The sequence below is a fragment of the Cryptomeria japonica genome, chromosome 3 (genome assembly GCF_030272615.1).
Source record: "Cryptomeria japonica chromosome 3, Sugi_1.0, whole genome shotgun sequence".
NCBI lineage: Eukaryota > Viridiplantae > Streptophyta > Pinopsida > Cupressales > Cupressaceae > Cryptomeria > Cryptomeria japonica.
Window position 1 is genome coordinate 988730902 of NC_081407.1, and position 22213 is coordinate 988753114.

At 36.4% G+C, this 22213-nt stretch overlaps 1 protein-coding gene across 1 annotated transcript; it reads right to left on the reverse strand.

Moving 5' to 3' along the window:
• Positions 1–5416: 5416 nt before the first annotated feature.
• On the reverse strand, positions 5417–6421 carry LOC131071692 (probable carboxylesterase 6). The gene has a single exon (XM_058007635.2). The coding sequence runs from the start codon at positions 6419–6421 to the stop codon at positions 5417–5419; it is 1005 nt and encodes a 334-aa protein (XP_057863618.2).
• Between the last annotated feature and the right edge of the window lie 15792 nt (positions 6422–22213).

The window sequence follows — 22213 nt, forward strand, 5'->3', positions numbered from 1 at the left end:
ATAATAAAAATGACCCTTCTAGAGGCCCGCTCTCGAGTATGTAGCCCAATTTTGACCCAAAATTTTTCTCGACCATTTTAGGATAATTTTGGCTCGTTTTCCTTTGTATTTTCCCCACCTCACTAGGGGAAAAACACGAGGGGACATATACTCACCTCTTTCAGATTTTTGTTTTTCTATCCCTACTAACGCTTCTTAAGCATTCTTCTCACCGAAGTAGATTCTTTTTTATTTCGTGCTGATGAATTTTTTGAATTTTGCAGTATGGAAATCATCATGCTGAATATCGTGGTTTCTCGTAGAGACTTGGGGGCATCATTCGTGATTGCCAACTCGACATCTACGACCTCTACAATATCCTTTTTGGGCTAAGTATCTATTGCATTTATTACACTCATTGCACTACATGGACTTAATGAATTTATCTTTCTGAAAATACTTAAGTGTGCATGATCCCTTAAGTCGATCAATCTACTAAAGTGGGGGCAAAACATAGTGTCCTAAATTGCGCCTAGTGCATTTATGACACTTATGCATGGTGCCTGATGCATTAACAACAAACTCATGATCAAAATCCCATCATTTTGACATCATGGGCCTTGAAGACAAAATGCCCCTGTTATCCCTGAAACCCCATTTAGGCCTATCTTTGGGAAGATGGCAGCGTGCCACATAAATGTATGCATGCTGCGCTAACATACCGATAGATCCACAAAATCTCGCATCTTGTAGTTAGTTAGATGCCTTTCAACACATGTCCCTTGGCTTTCTTTTGGTTGTAACGGCTCTCTGTGCCTCTTGCCAACCTTAAAAGCTCTTCTTTACTCATTGGAAAGGGTTCTACTCTTGGTTGCTTATTGACTCTTATCTCTCTGGATCTCATTATGCTCTCTTGAGCACTCTACAAGCGTTCTCAAGCTATCTCTATCCACAACATTCTTGCAACAACAAGCACATATCTTGAGATTTATCACACTCGTATCTCAAAAAGGGGGGTTTGGCTACACACCTTGTCTTCTCATTATCATTTATCTCTCTCTTTTATCATTGCATGCAATTTATCTATCACATCTCTAAGTGTATCTATCATCTAGGTGCATTTAGCTTATCAATATATCATTTTTTATCTATTTATAATAGGTGTTTACTTCCATTAAATGGAGTATAGTTTCTATTTGCATGTTATCTTTTTATCTTTCATCCAATCTATCTATCTAGCTATCAGTAACACCAAAACAGGGGTCTGACTAAGGCAGGCCCCTATACAGCCCCAACATTTTTCCTTGTCTCCATGTGTGTAGGTGACAAATAGGTTCTACACAGTCAAGGAGTGTTGTTGTCATCTTTCTATGGAATTCTGTGCTCTCTGGTTATATAGACAACAACGCATTGCACAAACGTCTACCACCACATTGGCGTCCAAAATCTGAGACCTATCCAATTCTCTAGTATAATATGTTCTTCGTTTTGTACTATGTTGTTAGCTTAGATTTTCATATTTCACCATTTCTATGTTTTAATCATTCAATTGTTTCTTCATTAGTGTAGGTTTTTTATCTTATTGTTGTCCCCTAGCTCACCCTTAGCGCTAGTATAAGTGAGGTAGTGACAGATAGATTTGTTCTCTAAGATTTGTCATCTTAGAGGTAACAAATCCCCTCCTCTACAGTATGCATCTGATAGTGCAAGAGCAATCAAAGTTATTGCTCTTTGATCCACTTTGCACTTTCATCAAGATCAGTTGGCCTTATTGTTGCTCCACTTACTATATCCCATAGATCCTTTTCAGTGAGGATCAACTGTAATTTGGTTTGCCACATATGGAATTCTCAACCTTCAAATTTTTCTATTAATATATATATTATTTTTCTCCATTTAAAAAAAACTATTTGACTCCCCCCCCACCATAGTCTAAATAATATAAAAGGTTGGAAAGCAAGTTTCTGGAATCAGATTGTGTGTGAGTTTTTTTATCAACATTTTGGATCACACTCCGTGATCCATTATCATGATGATTGAGAGCACAGAATGGATCACAAAGTGTGATCGAAAACATTGATAAAAAACTTGTACACAATCTGATTCCAGAAACTTACTTACCAAGATTACTACAGATTATAAAAATCTTATTTCATTAATATAAAAGGTACCAGGATCCACTGACAATGCACCTATATATATATATATATATATATATAACCCTATTTTAAACAAAACAATATAACTTGACTTTTATACCAACACATAAAATATTTATAAACTACTTTTGACACATTAAATGATAACCACTATAAAAAAAATATCAAATCTTAAATTTAAAGCTATTACCTAACTTGGCCTTTATCACATTTCTCAAGCACGTCATCTTCTCCAAACTAACTAAAATATTCTTCATGTTCCCCGTCAAGTGCTAAGTGAACATCAAAGGCTTTTCACAACTCTAATCCAAAATGGATCTCTTTAAGTCATTGCTCCACATTGAATATGCATATACCAATTTTGGTGTGATGTCAAATCCAATATCAACTATTTCTTTTAATTGGAACTCACTTGTGATTCAAGAATGCTCTCTTGACATACATGAGACAACATTTGATATTCTTGTCATGCATGACCATCATCGATAATGGCTTGAAGGTTGTGCTGATGATCTCTCAAAAAAAAAGACACTTTCCAAAGTGGTGAATTTGGTGTGTAGCAAGACTCTTATCATTGAAACAGCCAATATGGGACAAGATCAAGAGATCACAAATCATCATCATCGCTCCTCCAAACTGATGCTCCATTTTTTGCATTTAGGGTATTGCACATTCTAACAATTGCTCAACAAGACAAACATAGTTGAGTATGGCATGGAAAATCATAAGAGCTTCTACTACATCGAAGAAGTTCCATGAGAAATGATAGACCGACTTTTTGATTTACAGATCCACTGAGGAGGGGAAAGCCACTTCAAAGCACCACTAAGGCAGCCCACGAGATGAAAAGGAATTTCACCTTATGCTCTTACATCATTATCTCCCACTTTCACGCTTAAGACCATACACAGAAAGAGTCGTAAATGTTGTATATTGCTGATTTAACCGTTCTGTCTCTATGCTTTGTTGGTTGGAGCTTTTCTTCATCTACAGGCACATCCTCATAAAGGAGAAATGGTGGCTAGATGCACACACTACATTCTATGGTGGCAATGATATGTCTAAACGTTTCCTAATCATTGTGTTCCTCTCAAACTTTAATCAGCCATCTTTGGCGATTCCAAAATATCTTCAAGCATTCTCTCATTTTTCCTAGGTTACAGGCCCATTGTCAACCCATTGTCAATGGTGCTCTGATACCATATTATGAAATTTGATCAAAGATAAATAGACCTGGAAATAATTACAAACAAAATGATACGTGCTTCACTATTTCATATTCCACTCAAATTATAATTATATATATATATATATATATATATATATATATATATATATATATATATATATATATATATATATATATATATATATATATATATGAATTTAATCTTTTAAATTATAAAAAACTTCAAAAAAAAAAATCTAAATATATTGAGTTGTTTTAACAACTTCACACATTCCTAACTCAAATACAATAATCTATTCAACAAACAATGACAAACCTACCAAACTATTATTTAATGCATCTTATGATGCAATATTTCCAACAATTTCCTTCGTTACACATCAATAAGTAATAACTTTATGTATCTTTTAGCAATTTATTTTCTAGAATCATATGGTGTCCATCCATTTAAACATTTCATGTTTATGTAGAATATTAACCATAATTTAGTTTTGTCCACCATTTCTAAACAAATTGAAATCTAGATTTGAACAAAAAAAGATTGTCTCCAAGATGTAACTTCTTAACACTTGAAAATCTCTAAGAGCATGGATGTGATCCTTTTGAAAAATTAAAACTCATAGTTTGTTGCATCCACTAAAGTGTAAAGAAAACATCTGAGACCATGAAGAAAATCCAATTCTAGGGTCAAGGCATATGTAGGATTTAAAGATCATGGAAGAGAAGAGCATTTCATGAAAAAACTTATGATGATTAGCGATCAAATCAATTGCCAAGATAATGAATATGAAACTCAACCAAGATTCAAACCATAGGAAATTACCATGGAGCACTAGGATATGATACATAGGCATGATTTTAGAGTTTGACAATGACATGCAATGCGCTCCATTGAATCAATTTTTCAAATTAGTTATCAGCATAGGACTATAAAATAATAAAGAAACGCATAATAGGTTGTGACAAGAAAAAATGAGCACCCATCACAACTCCTCTTGGAAAGATTGATCATGATCTCTAGATTCCCATGTGCTATAGTAGACAGGATTTGCAGATATAAAATTGACCCTAATCATTTCTATGGTTGCTAAACTCAATTTTAAACTTCTGAGTTCAGAATTCAAAATTAAACCTTATCAACGTCCTCCTCATAATTACAATGAGCTAAACAAGTGCATGCATATGTTGATATGTGTACAAATATTATCAATTCCTTCACATGATTAAGACATCAAAGGATCAAGGTGAGTGAATTCTAGTCAACAAATTTCATTTCTATGGGTACACAACTAGTTTCACATACCAGTTACCTATTTGCATATGGGAAATCAGTTTTGTATGCATAAATCTAGACCACAACAAACAATGGTTGGTTAGTAAATATCGAAGCAATCATCGAATCAAGCTTTAAATTTCTAGCACATTAACATATACATCTTCAACATCACTTTCCCATCCTCATAATCGAGCTAAATATTATACTTGAAATTATGTCAATTCATATTTAATTTGAATATGAGTCCAGACTCCCTTAGCTAAGAAGCTTGCATCAGTCATTGCTTAAACTGCCCAATTGTGGAAAAATGAAAGAAAGCGACTCAAATTGTCTGATTTCGATAAGTGTGTTCCCCGGGTAAGAAAGTGAAAAGAAATCTTGTTCAGTAAAAATGAATCAAGAACATAAAACAGGAAGTACCCGTTTGGGAGTCCTACAAACAGCCAGAAACGCACATGGAGCTCCTATGAATTACAGAGTGGAGCCCATACAGCCTTTTCCTTACATACTCTCAGATTCAGGTTTCACTTTTCGTTTTGCAGGGGACCCAGGGATACGCCAGTTTTTGTTTAATTGCTTAAAACTACACCTCTATTCATAAGGAATGATGTAGAAGTGCACATTCATAAAAGACAAGAACGCAGTTAAAAGTTCTCATGTTTGGTCCGAATTAGTACCAAGTAAAAAAAGAGACAAAAAAAGCCAAACACAGATAACAACTCTCAAAGTTATCTTTTCAAAAGAGAGAGCAATTACAGCGATTCTTACGTGTGCAGACATCACTAGACATTTATTTACGCGGACAGTACATTATTAGGCCGAGTTCCGACTGCTAATGAAGTGAAGTAAGAGCTTTGTCAAGTCGGCGATCTGCTGAGAATCAGGATTCAACACTTGGAAGGCGTGACCTACGCCCTTGAAAACAACACAACTCACATTTTTCCCAGCTGCTTTGAGGGCATGGTAATAATCCATGTTCCTCTGTTTCAGCAGGTCTCTTTCCGAGATGCAAACCACCACGGGGGGCAAATCAAATCGAGCAACCGGCTGAGAGAGCGGATTACAGGCAGGATGGTCTCTCTTCGCTCCCACCGGCAACGACAGCTTCCAAAACACCTCCACCCACCGCTGCGAAAGATTTGGGTCCTCCACCAGCGTCTCCAATTGACATGGACTTTCTGCCCCGAAGAAGGGCTGAAGAAGAATGAGTCCTCTCATCTCCAGCGGTTTCACATCCACCTCTGCACACCGCAATGCCACGTGATGAGCGATGTTACCTCCCGCACTATCGCCGGCCAAAAAGCAGCGCGAGAAGTCGGCGTGCGATGATAACCAGGACTCACGAGAATGTCGTTGCCGGAGCCACGTGACGGCGGTGAAGCAATCGTCATACGCTACAGGAAGACGGTGCTCGGGGGCCAGCCTGTAGGCAACCGACATTATCATAGAATTTGTTTCCGAAGCCAATCTGCACATGAATACGTGGTAAATAGACCATGCGGGGGACCCCAGCACAAAGCCGCCGCCGTGGAAGTAAATTACAAGAGGCACCCTACTTCCCCGCGAAACTGCTTTTCTGGGAAGGTAGAAGCGCGCCCACACACCAGTACGCGAGTCCATTACAACGTCCTTGGAAGCCACGGGCTCTTCTGCCGCCTCCGATGCCGCCACATTCGACACAGCGTAGGAGAATCTCTCAACAGAACCGTCGTTGTACACTCTCAAAAAGCCTTCGAGCTCCTCTTCCACTGATCTCCCTCTTGCTATATCACGACAGTGACTTTTCCTACGACGCCCATCTACCGAAACCGTGTCCATATTCTATTCCCTCGATTGATGCTTTGTTTCTCTTGTCTCTGCAATTGGCAAATTCGACTGGCTGCAGAAAATGCTGGGTCTTCTGTTATGCTGGGTCTCCCATTATGCTGGGTCTCTCAAGATTTGGCGAGCACCTTATGATGGGTCTCCCGTTATGCTGGGTCTCTCAAGATTTGGGCGCGAGCACCTTATGATGGGTCTCCCGTTATGCTGGGTCTCTCAAGATTTGGCGAGCACCTTATAATGGGTCTCCCGTTATGCCCGGTCTCCCGTTATGCTGTGTCTCTGAAACCAGAGAAGCATGAAAGGGCTTTTATGACCACAAGAAAACGTCTAGTTTTTTTGCCCCCACTCAGCTACGCAGTGGCCACCAACATGGAAATGCATACACAAACTTTTCATTTTTTTAGTCTGCAATTGACCTATAACTGTGAAAGAAAATTACGCTACACCGTGGCAAAATGTCGTGTTGCGGAAATTGAGAGAGTCTGGCGGGGCACGCAAGCGAATGGGTGATCTAAGAAGAGGAGATGTATTTCATGGCTGAGGTGGAGTGAGAAGACCAGACACGGTCTGTCGTCCCATGCGAGTAACGACAATTCTTCTTTGCTTGTAACGTTCTTGCGTATATGCCTTCGCAGTCAAATCAATGTAGTATCGGTGAGTCTGAGGCGACCCAGTTCTCCCTAAAACGACAAGTAGAGAATAAGCAAAATGCACGTTCTTTCAATAGTATTGGTTGCATTTGCTATCACTGCACTCAGATATACGCCGACTCGTCTCCAGGATTTGACATCGTTTGGACGTTTCAATTTTTGTGTTCGCATGCAGATTACATCCCTGGTACAACACAAAACATTACAAAATTGAAAACGAAAATCGTTTAAGGGACAAGGATAAATTCTTTACAATAAACGCGCCTGTACGATTTTACAGTTGTGGGGCCTAAAGTAATACCCCTTCTTTTTCATGATCTTTGCCTTTTCATCGGATTTGACGTTCTGGACTTGCTAGGAAATATGATATTATGGCACTGGTCTGCAAAATTAGAGACTGTGGGGACAGTTAGAGCTCCAGGGATACGACTGGTTTTTCTTCTCTTTTGACTTCTTCTACTCTCTTGGTTTCGGCTTTTGCCGGAACTTGTTTTGGAAAAATACTAGTATAAGCAAATAAAAATGTATTGGATAAATTATAGTTAATATGCAATTTAGTAAATGTGTACATTCAGTTGTTAGGGTGGATAAATACAAAATTTGATAAGAGGGATCAGAATATTTAATTCTATGATTTGATTTATTATAGTTAATATGCAATTTTTTTAAATGTGTACATTCAGTTGTTAGGTGGATAAATACAAAATTTGATATGAGGGATCAGAATATTTTATTCTATGATTTGATTTAAAATTTTATGATTTGATTTATTATAGTTTGTGATAGATGTTTTATGTTTTATCTATGTTTCTAGAAATTATTTGTGTGAGATGATATGGCATAAATTATAAAATTAATTAGGTTTTATTTTTGTTTTACTTTATATTTATAGATCTTCTTATTGTAGTTGCAAGTCAATTTTTTTTTTAGAATATGAATTTTTGTAGAAATGAATCTGCAAATTGATTTTTTATGAATTTTGCTCACATTGACTATTTGGACATGATGGGGATGATAAATACAAGTAAGGACTTTTTGTGCTAGATGTGGAAAGTGGCTTGCTCTCCTCCTCTTAATTTAGTGAAACTTTTGGATTGATTTAAAGCTTTTAACAAAACCAAAGACACTTCAAGTAGCTAGGCAAACACGTATTCTATTATTATTGGCATGAATCTTGATGGTAAGTACAATACTATTTGCTAATGGTCCTTGATAAGTGTTAATTGCATGTTAGAACTTAGATGGGTGAGTACAAGATCATGATGGCCACACAACACCCTTAAGTGGCATTAAAAATGCTAAAAAATAGACTTCAAGTAACTTTGTATAGAAAACCGAAGGATTTATCTACAAAAAATTACAAGGTTAGTAATTGAATTTGTAAAAATAAAATTATTGTTTCTTAATAATTGTAAATTAAATTTTGAGCAAAAAATTTTTTATTTCATCAAATCTTGTATATAATCCCCAAGGAGCTCAAGCCAAAAAGAATGCTTGTGAAAACAATGACAAGGCAAGAAATGCTATTTTATGTGGTTTATATAACTCTGAGTTTGTAAAGATAATGCAGTGTAGGATTATGAAGGAAGTATGGGATAAATTGCACAATATCTATAAGGATATAACAAGGTCAAATATGTAAATATTCAGACCTACTAGAGTTAGTTTGAGACTCTAAAAATGAAGGAAAAAGAAAGCATTGCTACCTTTTTGCTCCAGGTTGGTGAAATAGTCAATACCATTAGAGCACTTGGTGAGGAGATAAAAGAGATGATGATTGTAAAAAATGTACTCAAATCCTTTCCCCCAAGGCTTGATCCCAAAATTTCTATAGTTGAAGAAGATAAAGATTTGAATACTCTATGGATGAATTGCATCAAATTTTGACTACATATGAGATGAGGATTGATAATGAAAAATCTTCAAGGAAAGACACAAATTTTAAGGCATCCAAGAAATCTAAAGATCCAGACTGTAATGATGAATCGGATCATATGAAGGAAGCAAACATTGTCAAAAAATTATAGAGAGGTTTTGGAAAGTACAAAGGTAATTTACCTTTCAAATGTGTTAATTATGGTGAAGTACCTATCATTTCAAGGCTGAGTGTCCATATAGAGATTGTAATAATCAAGATACAAAGAACTGGAAGAAGTCCACACCCAAGAAGAACTAAAGAATTGGGAAAGTTTCTTCACTAATAAAAAAAACTCATCTTATGAAGATGATCAATGCACCTCTAGGAATGAAGGTGAAAAGGAAATTGCCCTATTCATGGCTATGGAAACTATAGAAGGTGATGAAGGCTATATGAAAAATGAAAATGAAGATGATGAGGTGGATCTTATGGAAGAATTATACTGTGGTGATAAAAAATAAAAATACTAAAGAAAATAATTATGGAGGATGTAAAGGCTAAAGACAAGTTATCTCAGAATATTGAAAACATAGAAAAGTTGGCTATTGATCTAAAAATACAAGTGAAATAAGTAAAATATAATAGATTCAAGGTTATGACCAAAATATTATTAACAAGAGATAAGGATTATGAAAAACTTGAAGTAGAAGTTGTATCCCTAAGAAAGGATTTAGAGAAAGAAAACAATTAGCTAAAATCAAAGTTTGGAATTCAAAACACAAAGATCTTAAATGAGACCATAACCGGTCTGAATTCACCACACATTAAGATCAGAAGTGGATTTGATGAGAGACAGAACAATAAAGTGACAACGTATTCCATGAAGACAGATACTAAGAATCTAGAAAAGAATGGCTCTAGAAGCTCAAAATTTTAGCAAACATAAGTAAATAAAGATAGCAAGAATGAAAATAAAGGCTTCACTCAAGTGCACAAACTGAAGAATCTAGAAGGAAAAATTAAAGAGGACAAGAATACAATGCAAGGTCCAATTGTTTTTCTATGTTTACTATTTTAATTGCAATCAATTTGGTCATAGGGCAATAAATTGTAGAAGGGTTCTTGCAAGAAGGAACAATGTTATGAGAAAAAAAATCTTTTACACTTTATTTGATTTCAATATTATCTACCATGAGTGCAACAGTTTTGGGATTTTATTGTTGAACACTATAGGAGTATTTTTTAGATATAAAAGAAACTATCTTAACAAATCAGAACAGTGAAATAGAGAAGGTTTGGAAGAGAAATCCATAAGTTCAAATATCAAAAAAGATCTTTGGTTGTATAGAGTACACTTCATACTCAGAAGGAGAAGAAATTGTGGATCATTGATTGCAGATGCTCAAGTCACATGACCAAAGACAAAAGTAAATTCATGAACTTTAAAAAATTTGATGGAGGAATAGTGCACTTGGTAACAATTCAGTTGCAAAAATTATTAGTAAGGTTACCTTAAGTCTTGATGGTGGAAAAACCAATACCTATGTCATGTTATTTTTTCCAAAATGGCACTTATTAAATATAGCAAGTTCCTTTTGGCAAAAAATAGGATATCGATTGTGATGGGATACATAGGCAAAGATTATTTTAGCCAACTCAAGGGGCATTAATGGCTATGAAAATTATGATAGGTTTAATGATAGGTTGTCATGGTGGGAATTACAATTTATTTGAGCAAAGAACCCAATGATGGTTATGAGAACTCTTCATGATTCCTATTCAGAGAGGGAATATTTGAAAATATCATTAATTAATATTTAATTTGGTCTCTTGAGTGTTAGGATTCCCAAAGATAATGAGAGGGGGGGGGTGAATCAATATATTACCCGTTAACAAATTTTTGAAACTTATTAAACAAATTGCATTCCAAAACAGTGTATCGGTAAACCAAAAATAATGCAGTAAATAAGATCAATAACCACAACATAGAAAGCACACCATAACACAATATTTTTAACCAGGAAACCCAGTGTGGGAAAAACCTTGGTGGGATTTGTGACCCACAATATTCACTCACTGACCAATAAATGAATATTAATTACAATAGGGGCCTGCACATGCAGGAAGGCCAACTGCCTAAAGCTCACTGCTTAATTACAAAAAGGGAAGTCTCACCGACTTACAAAAAATGGATTATGCAAATCCAATATCATGTACTACTTTGGTTCAGCATCTGCTATGCCAAGTTCAATACCGGTTTAAGCTCATACAACTTCCATAAACCTTATTCTAAAATCTGCCTTATTATTCGCATGTTCGCATCTGCCTATTACATTCCATACTTACCATACATACACAAATGATCTACAAGATCTCATACTTATATGAGTCCTATTACAATTCACCTTGTTAGCTTACAAAAAGATTTTACAATTAAATACAAAATAAAATCTTGTCGGCTGGGGTGTCAGTAATCATCTTTGTCGGTGCCGGTGCCATAGGATTGTAAGGTTGCCATCAAAGACAATACCTTCATTCACCTACAATTTCTCATTGAAGTGTGCATTTTCTAACAATCTCCCCCTTTGGCATTGATGGCAACATTCATGAGAAAAAGTCAAAATTGTATCCAAAAATGTGTTGTCCAAAAAAATCTGCCAAAACAGTGTGCTCCGAAATTGTGTGCTCCATAACTGTGTGCTCCCCCTAAGCAGATGATCTCTTCTGTCAATAATTTTTCTCATTCTACTACTCCCCATTTGGCATCAATGACAACGGCTATCAATTAATGTCAATTGAGTGTAGTTCTTGTCAGGATCCCTATAACCGGTGGGTTACAATCTGATATAGATCCGCTAATGCAAAATTCAAATTGTTAGTGAACCTCTCACTATCCTTCAATGCTGCTTCTGTCCTTTTGATGGTACCGGTGATTATGTGCATTTGCTCTTCCAATGTCTTAAGTCTTGGAACAAGAGCCTCTGAAATCTCTTTTCTCAAGGAGATGAGGATGTCTAGTTTCAGACCTAGTCTACATTTGAGTTCCTTAGCCTTGTATTTTATACTTTCATTTTTCTTCTCCAATTTCTCAAGTTTCTCCTCAAATCCAGCTATCTCCTGTTCTATAACTAATATGGGTTCTGATGAACCAATGAGATTGTCAGCTATATCATTTATTTCTTTTTGTGCTATGTTGATTTCCTTGTCAATATCCACTATCAAAAGATTAGTCTTGCAGGTGTCTCTGTACAGTTCCTTAAATTCTGTTAAAGTTTTGTTTAGTGTCGATAGGAGGGTGTCAATGTGTTCCGTGCACTTCTTTATTGTCTCTTCAAAGAAATTTTCTTTTTCCTTGTTCATTTTCTCACCGAATGTCTCCTCATTAATCTGATCAACTGTCAAAAGATGGCCAATGATGTACTTAGACAATGTGTCTAGTTGACTCAAAGAATCTTTATTTTCCACATTGTACTTGGGTGCAATCAGTTTCAATAGAGGAATTGTGTCATCAATAGCCTTATATGCCTGTGCATTACACTATGTGATATTCTTGATGGAATCCAATAATACCTCTGTTACATTTGTCTGTCTGAATTTTGTTAAGGAGGAACCAAAAGATTGTCCAACTACCTTAACAATCTGCAATCCATCGGTGTGAGTAACCTCTTTGCTTATGTTGACCTCTAGTAGGTCAGTTTGGGTCTATATTTCTACTAGCAAAGGTTTGGGTTTCTCAGTTGTTGCCGATGGCATAGTCTCTGTCTGAACCTTTTCCTCTTAATGTTTCTCAGAATGTACCTCTGTCAGTTTCTCTGTGCTTTCCATTGCCGGTTTTTCTGATTGTGTCTCTATGTTTTCTACTGGTTTTTCTGTAAGTACCTCTAAACTATCTACTATCGGTATCTCAACAGATTTATCAGTAGCCAGTTGCTCAGTAGGTTTTTTAGTGTGTACATCTGTGGTATCTGTCTTTCTAGTATCTAGGGGATCAGCTGATTGTTCAGTATGTGTTTCAATCCCAATCTCAACATTTCCAACTGTATCCTCAACATTTGTCTCAACTGCAATGTTTTCTGTTGATGGCTCAGTTGCCACATCTCTCTTGTTAGTTGTTTCCTTATCAACCACAATGTTTACTTCTTGTGTGTCAATATTCATGGTATACAACACCTCTGAATCAGGATTAGGATCCTCATGTGTAGTTTCCATACTCTCTACATTATCTGTTACCGATGGTGTATCAATAGTTTGTGCCAATGGAGTATCAAAAAAAGGTGGGGGGAAGTTATCTGTTACTTTTATGCTTGAAGGACCACCTACCTTGCCTTTACCTTTATCTTTTTCCTTTTGATAGACTTTGAAAGTCTTTGGTCATTTAAGTTCTTCTTGCTTTTCCTTCTCTACAAAGAAGATATCCCATTTGTCCACTGTCTCTTCAGTGATCTCATTTACTCTGCCAGCCATTAATGCTACATGCCGGTGACCAGTGGAAATACAGTCCTGTTTGCCTCACTTATCAGTTCATCAATTTCTTCTGTTGATCTTACTGGGTGAATTGCAAGTAATTTCTCTATCTTTATCTTCTTGTCTAGTTCAACAATTGCTAACCCTTTTGCATCTAACCTTCTATACAAGTCACTAGGTAGATCATCTATAACTTCTATCAAAAATTTCTTGAAAATATCTGTGTAGAATAACACTGTTTTCTATTCTTTCCTTTTCTTCATTAGTGAAAGTGCTATACAACTTGCTAACATTTGACAAGTTACCATCTTCAGTTATTTCATTCAAAAGGTTGTCTAAGGGAGGGACAACTTGTTTTTCCTTTTTCTTCCTTGGTGTCATTTTCTTTGCCGGAGGCCTTACTGCCTGTTGTTTCTGTCTTGTTCTTTTAGGAGCAGGTGAGGGTACTGGTGAGGGTTTTCTTTTTCTTACCACCCTTTTGAATTCAACCGGTATTTCGTTGTCAGAAGAGGCACCAATCGGTGAAAGATGTGTTTCCGGTTGTAGTCCTTCCAAGTCGCTCTCCTTAATACCAGTCATATTCAATATATCTTCCTTGATTTCTTTTGCCTGTCTGGTTGCCTTTCTAATTGTTTGTTCTATTTTCTTTATTCATTTCTGTGATTGAACTTTTCTTTCAATGGTTTCTGCATTTCCAAATACTTCTTATGTTGGTTCTTTAGGGGCTTCTAGAAGGGCTTTTGCATAAGTTTCTATTATGTTTTCATTTGCCTCATAACCCATCTTTGTAACCCAAACTGTCCTCAAAATCACTGCCTCCATCTAGATTTCATCCTTCTTTATAACAAAACATATCTTTTTTTGATATTTATCAACTATGGATTGAGATAGTCTTTCCCTATTTTTCATTCTAGCCTTCAATGCCTGAAAGTGTTCAATTATGTTCTTCTCCCTGTCATCTCCCATGTTATTAAGAATATCCAAAAGTTGTTTTCCTACCGGTATTTCAAATCCAAAATCCTTTCTACCAATACTGGGAGCTTCCTTGGTGATATACAACAATAGACATACACCAAATCTGAATGTTCCTTTCTTGTCACCCTTAAGTTTCTTCAGATTGTCTATTAGCTCATCTTTTAACCACTCACAAATGTCAATCTTTGTATTACTGTTTACTAAGTCATAAGCACTCTTGATACATAAACTAGAAACAAAGTTTAATTTGTTGGCATGTGTAGCTTTGTATTCAAGAATCATGCTAATGAATCTTACATTGATATCCTTTACATCATTGACTCTTAGGGATCTCTTGTCATAGGTTGCACCGGTTAGGGTCATTACAGTGTTGTTTGGAACCTTTTTAGTCTTGTCAGGCCTGCAACCAGTGGAAGGTAGGCCTATCACTGCCCTAACTTCTTCTTTTGTTATCTTATGAATGGAATCTAGCCAAAATAACTCCCCATGAACTCTGCTCAATACAATCCTTATAACCTCTTTGGGAAAATCAGGAATGCTAAGTATCTCCACAAACCTAGGGTTTCAATTATCTTGTGTTCTGGTTTTACATTACCATTTTCATCATATATTACAGTCCTATATATATTCATAATCTCATCAACACCTAGTTCTTCAATATGACAATGTATGTAAATTCTAGGATCCTCAGCATAAGCAACTCCTTTGGATATTTTAGAAAATGCTCCTAGGGTATCATCCTTCTTCGCTACTTTAGGAATGATTTTTAATATGGGCCTAAGGCATTTAATCACTTCAATTATAGTAGGGTTTGTAATGAATTTAGGTGTAGAGGAGGAAGCCATTGTATAAATACCTTAATTTGCCTTTAGGTTTGAATGCTTGAATGATTTGCTTCACTTCTCGCTGTGGATGCCTTTGCTTGGGTTTTTCGCACTCTAAGGAAATTTTGAATGCTCGGTGAATGAAAAAAGAGTGAAAAATACTTGCTTTATAATGTCATTTCCTTCAACTACCACATTAAATACATGTCGGTTAAGTGAAAATTAACACATCTACCGATAAAGAAGTGATTCAACTTCTCACCATCAACCGAGGGTAAACTAACATGTTTTTCAATTTGTTGCTATACCCCCAAGGGATTTATTTTCAGTTAGATGAAGAATCTCCTGCCGGTGGAGTGATACTCTGTTCTACCGGTGAAGAAATAGCTTCATTAACATTCTGATCTGACTTTCTAATCCATTATTTTGAAAATTCTTGCTTTACTTCTTCATCCTTCTCTTTACCTTTCAAACTAGATCCTTTGTTATTTGCCGATGATGCCTTACTTCTACAAAATTTTGCAATATGTCCAATCTTGTTACAAGCATAACAAGTCACATTATTTTTTTGAATAGCTTTTCCATATCCTATGCCAGTATGTGTTCTACATTGATTAGATAAGTGTCCAAATCTTCTCAAACATAACATCTTACATTCATTCTACAATTTTCTGAATTATGACCAATTTTGTTGCATTTAGAACATTGACTGGTGGGTGCATTGGTGTTCTGATAGTTTCTGGATCTACACTGATTTTCTCTATGACCATACTTGTTATAGTTAAAGCATTTCCCATTAAATTTGTAGGCATTAGGTTGTCTTACCGGTTTATTATGATCATGATTGTTTGCAGTATCAGAGCTTTTACCAATTTTAAAGACGAGACCATTAGTATCTCCATTAGGTTTCTGATTTTTCAGCATGTCATCAAGTTCTTCTGAGCTTTTCTTGAATTTATCCTTGTGTTGATTTGCATTAGCCAACTCATTTTCTAAGAAATCTTTTTGTCTCATGAGTTCAGTTTTATCATGCTCCAAGTGAATCATATTAGTCCTCAACATATTATTTTCATGACTGAGTCTTAGATTTTCATTTCCAGTATCATTGATTCTCCTAGTCAAGTTATCTTCATTCTTCTTTCGGTCTTCAATGTGTTTACAAAACCTCATAGTCATATCTTGCATCTCATTCCTCAGGGTCATGTTTTCTTGCTTCATCTTGCTTACAAGATCATTAAGAGTTTCTTTTTCATCATCATCACTCTGTATCTTCTCATGAAGTTATCTTCTTTTGTTCTTAGCAATAGTGAGATTTTCTTGAAGTCCTTGAATGATTTCCTGTGCAGCCTTCAGATCATCTTCAAGTTTCATATTTTTCAACTTTTCTGCATCATGATCTGCAAGAGCTATTTCCAATTGCTTTCTCTGGTTTTCCATCTGTATCGGTGTCAGAATCTTCCTCAAGTTGTTAGGCTTTTGAAAATAGAGGACTAGGCTTTAATACCAATTGTTAGGATTCCTAAAGATATTGAGAGGGGGGGGGGGGGGTGAATCAATATCTTGTCAATTAGCAAATTTTCTAAACTTATTAAAAAAATTGTATTCCAAAATAGTGTACTGGTAAACCAGAAATAATGCATTAAATAAGATCAATAACCACAACATAGAAAGCACACCATAACACAATATTTTTAACGAGAAAACCCAGTGTGGGAAAAACCTCGGTGGGATTTGTGACCCACAATATTCACTCACTGGCCAATAAATGAATATTATTTACTGATGCCCTACAAAATGGACAAGGTTAGTCTAAGAGAAACAACACAAAACACACAAGAACATCGTTAGTGTTATTCAATCAAAAACTAATCTAAACAGGCATATCAAGAGAGACACTAAAATCATGCTAATATATCTAACTAATGAAACAAAGATAATGAGGCATCTCCAAATGCCTCTTAGCATGCTCTTAGCTCCTTCTCCCTTGTTCCTCTCCTCTCCAAGTTCCAAAATAGTGTAGCTCTCAGCAGCTTTTTGCACTATGGATGCTTATGGAGGATTGAGATTGAAATATTGCTCTAAATGTAAATAAAGAAGCTAATACTATACTATTGATATTAAAATGATTGATTTTATCCAAAATGACAAGATATTAGTTAATTATGCTAAAATGCTCTCTTAAAATGCCTATAGCTTAAATGCATACAAGTTTTCAGGATGTGGATTATGAAGAAATGGGCTCTATTTATAAGAAAAATGGAGCAATGGATGGTTGAGATTGAGCAATCTCAACAAGGGTCAGGATTGAATGATTTCAAATCCATGTGAGGGCTTTCAACCCAATCCTAGGATGACAAGTGTCAATGTGAGATAGGTTGAGAGGGGAGGGAATAAGCATTAAATGCTTGACATTACTTTGGGAGTTAAAGTCAAGGTTGGTTGAATGAATAAACTCTTTATTCAAAGAATAAAGCTTTTATCCAATGGATAAACTCTTGTGCAAATGTGAAATGGATGAATATGGTCAAAACAATAAATATTTGGGGGGACAAGTTTGAAATAACCATAAATGGTTATGTAAGAGCCATAAATGGTCATGTAAGAGCCATTAGTGGTCTTGGAAGACTTTGGGGGTTAATTTGTTGAACACACAAAGCATTAAATGCTTTTCAAAGACTTTGGAGTCTTTGAGAAGTGACTTCATTTTGCTTAGGAATGTGACAATAATTAGGGGATGGATTAGGCTAATTAGGAAAGGGTTAGAAGAATCTAGAAGGGGATTTAGGAATACAATTGGATTTGGTGGGTGAGGGAAAATAGGATTTTATTTAAAATAAAAATTCATTTATTTCAATAAATGTGTGCAAGTTGCATTTGTAGGAAAATGCAAGTGGGGGGGGATAATGATTTAAATAAATGTTTTTATTTAATTTATTTAAAAGAGGAATAGGGGGATTTAATTAAATAAATAGATTTTATTTATTTAATTGATTGGAATTTGATTTAATGAATTAATTAAAATAAATTGAATAATTTATTTAATTAATAGAAGAATGTTTGGAGATGAATTAATTAAATATTAATTTAATTAACTGATGGCTAGTGGATTTTTAATCAAATAAATAGCGAATATTTATTTAGTTAAGCTGGACAGATTTGTGTGACTACATTTGCCCCTTTTTGAGACGGTGCGGTTTATCACGTCATTTCAAAGAAAGAAAAACTGGTGTGAAGAAAATGCCCATAAAATGTAAATTTAATGGGTGGTATGCCCCCTCGAGAGATGGGCTGAATTTTTTTTAAAAATCGGGCGATCTCTCGAAAAAGAATGAGAAGTGGAGGGGAGGTAGAATAGAAGAAATTAGCAACAACAGTGAAAGAATGGAAGAAAAATAGAGTGAATACAGAGAAACAACAAGCCAGTGAGTACCCTGAGGTCATGCAAGAGATACATAGCAGATGTAGTGTGGGGTTTGGATTGATGCTATACAATTGATCAAAATTGGTTGGACAATCTGGTGCAATCGGTTTAATTGCCCCGGTCAAGTCAAAGCGTGACAATTGATGTCAGTTGGTCGCTTGGACATGATAAAGTTTGAGTAAGTGAATCAAAGTGACCTGATGTGACTTAGACAGTTGATGTAATTGCCCGATGAAGTCAAGGTATATGAAGAAAAATACTCGTTGGGACGTAGACAATTGATGTAATTGTCCGTTGGATTGTGTTTGATTGGTTGATCAATTGATAGTATGTGCATGTGATGGATGGTTGTGGGGAATCATGGCAGCCCTGTTGAGACTAGGTCATTATGATAAATGCCGGATGTAGTCTAGGATTACCATGATCGATTACCTGTTGAGACCCGAAGATACTTGATCAGAGTATCTGTTGATAGTCTAGGTGTGTGGGAGTCGATGTATCTGTGTAGACAGAGTAACTGGCTTAATTTTGTGGATGAGTGAGGATGGGAAGTGATGAAGGGATTAGGATGATGTTGATGATCAAGATAGGGAGGGTGAGGGGGGATTCGATGTTAGATAGAAGATATGGAGGACTAGGATAGAGTCCTATGGAAGAAGATGAGTAAAATAGAGTATGCATTATTATGACTATGTATGCATGATATGCAGCTATTATGAATGTATGGATGGGTGGAATGCAACGGAATGCAATATATACAGATGAGATGAAATGAGATGACGATCCATAGTGCTCTATTTTCATCATTGAGCTTTAAAATGTTGGAAGAGAATACAAGCAACTTGACATAAAGATTCAGGATGACCAGAGTATTTCTTACATGGATTTGATATAGCAAGTTAATACAAGCAACTTGATATAATGGATCAAGTTGACCTGAGTATTGCTTGCAGAACAAACAAGGATTATCTCCTTTCATGCATGACTTGGATCGTCCTCCTTGATCTTAGGCTGATCATATCCTAAGACAAGTGCATACCGTAATAAGAGATAAAACCTTTATCCAGTTTGGATGAGGTAGGAGGAACCAAAGAAAGAGCATTGTACCTGCAAACAAACAGTATATACATAAAGAATAAAGAATAAGGATCCTTGGAAATGGTTCATGCCCATATGGTCGAGGTATACGCTGTAGTCAGCAAGCTGTAATGATCTATGACTCCATTTTGCATAAGATCACGTAGCTTGGTGAACTTCCCACGTAGACACCATTAGTACATGCCCCAGAACTTCATCAGAATAATGCGCCAAAGATACACAAACAATGTTGTAGGAACCTGATATATAAACGAATGAATTACTTCACAAATCAACCAAGTATTTGATAGCTTAACACAATTTTCTTGTCAAAGAAAATGTCATTTTGTCTTTGTTTTGGTAAGGAAGGATGCATCCTTGTTGAAGACAGTTTGATTGTTGATGTTGATTGTTTTGGTCAATTTGAGAAGTGATCATTGTGCGAGGATTTTTTCAATGCTTGTTTGGTATTTGCGCGGATGAGTATGTACAATGTGTTGCCATGTTTTTGTGTGATTTTTGATGTTTTTGGATTTTGAATTGTTTTGAATGTCTGTGGATTTTGTGAGATAGTTTTAAATGAAGAACTTTAATGAATCACAAGACAATGTAGAATCCACTTCCATCAATAGTTTAAGGGAATTGCCCCCAGTTTAGACATGACTATAAAAAAGCGGGATGTAGGATGCATGTAGTACTTTCTTGGATTTGTAGATTTATAACAAGCCATGGTTGATGGATGGATGGATGTATGTATGAAGTAGATGTGATCGCAACAAGTTTGAAAGACAATGGATTGATAGCCTTTTACGAGTGGTGCCTGTTTGCCAGGTTTTCACCATCGCACTTACCCAAGGTGCCACCGGAGTGGTTGTTCACTGTTTGGATGCATGATTTATTTTTTTTTTTACTCTTTCGATGTTTTTGTATTTTCTTCAGGTCATTTATCTGGATGTTTTTGGTATTTTTGCCAGTATATATGGGAGCCTGATGCTCTGTGCAACTTATGTGTAAAACTGTTTGAGGTGCATGCTGTTGATCGGATCTGTTAATGGTTCTCCTTCTGAAGTAGCCAACTGATATGCCTCGGACCCAAATACAACAGTGACAACATATGGACCCAGCCAATTTGATTCAAACTTTCCTTGATGTTCTCTGTTTGGTTGGTTGCGAGGATTCTCTCGTAGAACAAGATCACCTACCTCAAATGTACGAGATCTAACTCGGTGATTGTAGCTTCTACTCATGCGCTGCTGATAGGCTTTGAGGTGATTGTATGCAGCTTGTCGCTTCTCATCAAGTAACTCTAAGTCCTGAAGACGGGATACTCTGTATGCTTCATCATCGATGAGATTGTGCAAGGAAACCCGTAATGATGGTATCTCGACCTCAATAGGCAAGATAGCTTCTGCACCATAGACCAATGAATAAGGAGTTGCACCTGTAGGGGTTCGAATGCTAGTTCGATATGCCCATAGCGCTGGATTTAGTTGAACATGCCAATCACGACCGACATCATTGATTGTCTTCTTGAGGATTCTTAATATGTTTTTATTGGATGCTTCGGCCTGACCATTGCCTTGTGGGTAATAGGGAGTGGAAAAGCGGTGTTGGATATGAAATTTGTCACAAAGTTCACGGACATCTTGATTTTTGAAAGGAAGACCGTTATCTATGATGATGGATATGGGCACACCATACCGGCAGATGATGTAGTTGAGGATGAATGAGGCAATCTGCTTGCCGGTGACTTGGGTAAGTGGAAGAGCTTGGATCCACTTTGTGAAATATTCGGTGGCGGTAATAATGAATTTATGGCCATTGGATGAAGATGGATGAATCTTACCCACAAGGTCAAGACCCCATTGACAGAAAGGCCATGGTGTTGTGATTGGTTGCAGTTCCTGGGCTGGTGCATGTATCAGGTCACCATGAACTTGACATTTCTTGCATTTTCTGACAAAGTAGTAGGAGTCCTTTTCCATAGATGGCCAATAATATCCAGCTCGCATGATCTTCTTGGCTAGTGACGGGCCACTTGAGTGAGTCCCACAAATTCCTTCATGGACTTCTTCCAAAGCCTTTGTTATCTCATCTTGTTCCAGACATCGAAGGAGAGTACCATCAAGACTGCGGCGGTATAAGGTTTCAGCAATAATGGTATATCGAGCAGTTTGGCGAATGAAGGTTTTACGTTGGTTATTGGATTGGTTGGGAGGAAGGGTGTGATCGCGGAGATAGGTGTAGAATTCACCATACCATGGGGATTCAGAACTGACAAGGTGACATATCATTGCGGATTTGGGGATATCATAAGTGGGAATCCAAAGCTGTTCGACCAAGAACTCGTAGCATGTTGAATTCTGTGGAAGATCTAGTAGAGATGCGATGGTAGCCATGGCGTCATCAGCTCGATTCTGATCTCTTGGTATCTGCTCAAAAGTGAGAGTAGTAAATGATGTCTTTAGAGTGTCCACCATTTGCTTATATGGCATGAGTTTATCATTTTTGGTCTGA

Excerpts from the sequence above, each read along its gene's own strand:
- LOC131071692 (XM_058007635.2), bottom strand. The coding sequence starts at position 6,421 with ATGGACACGGTTTCGGTAGATGGGCGTCGTAGGAAAAGTCACTGTCGT.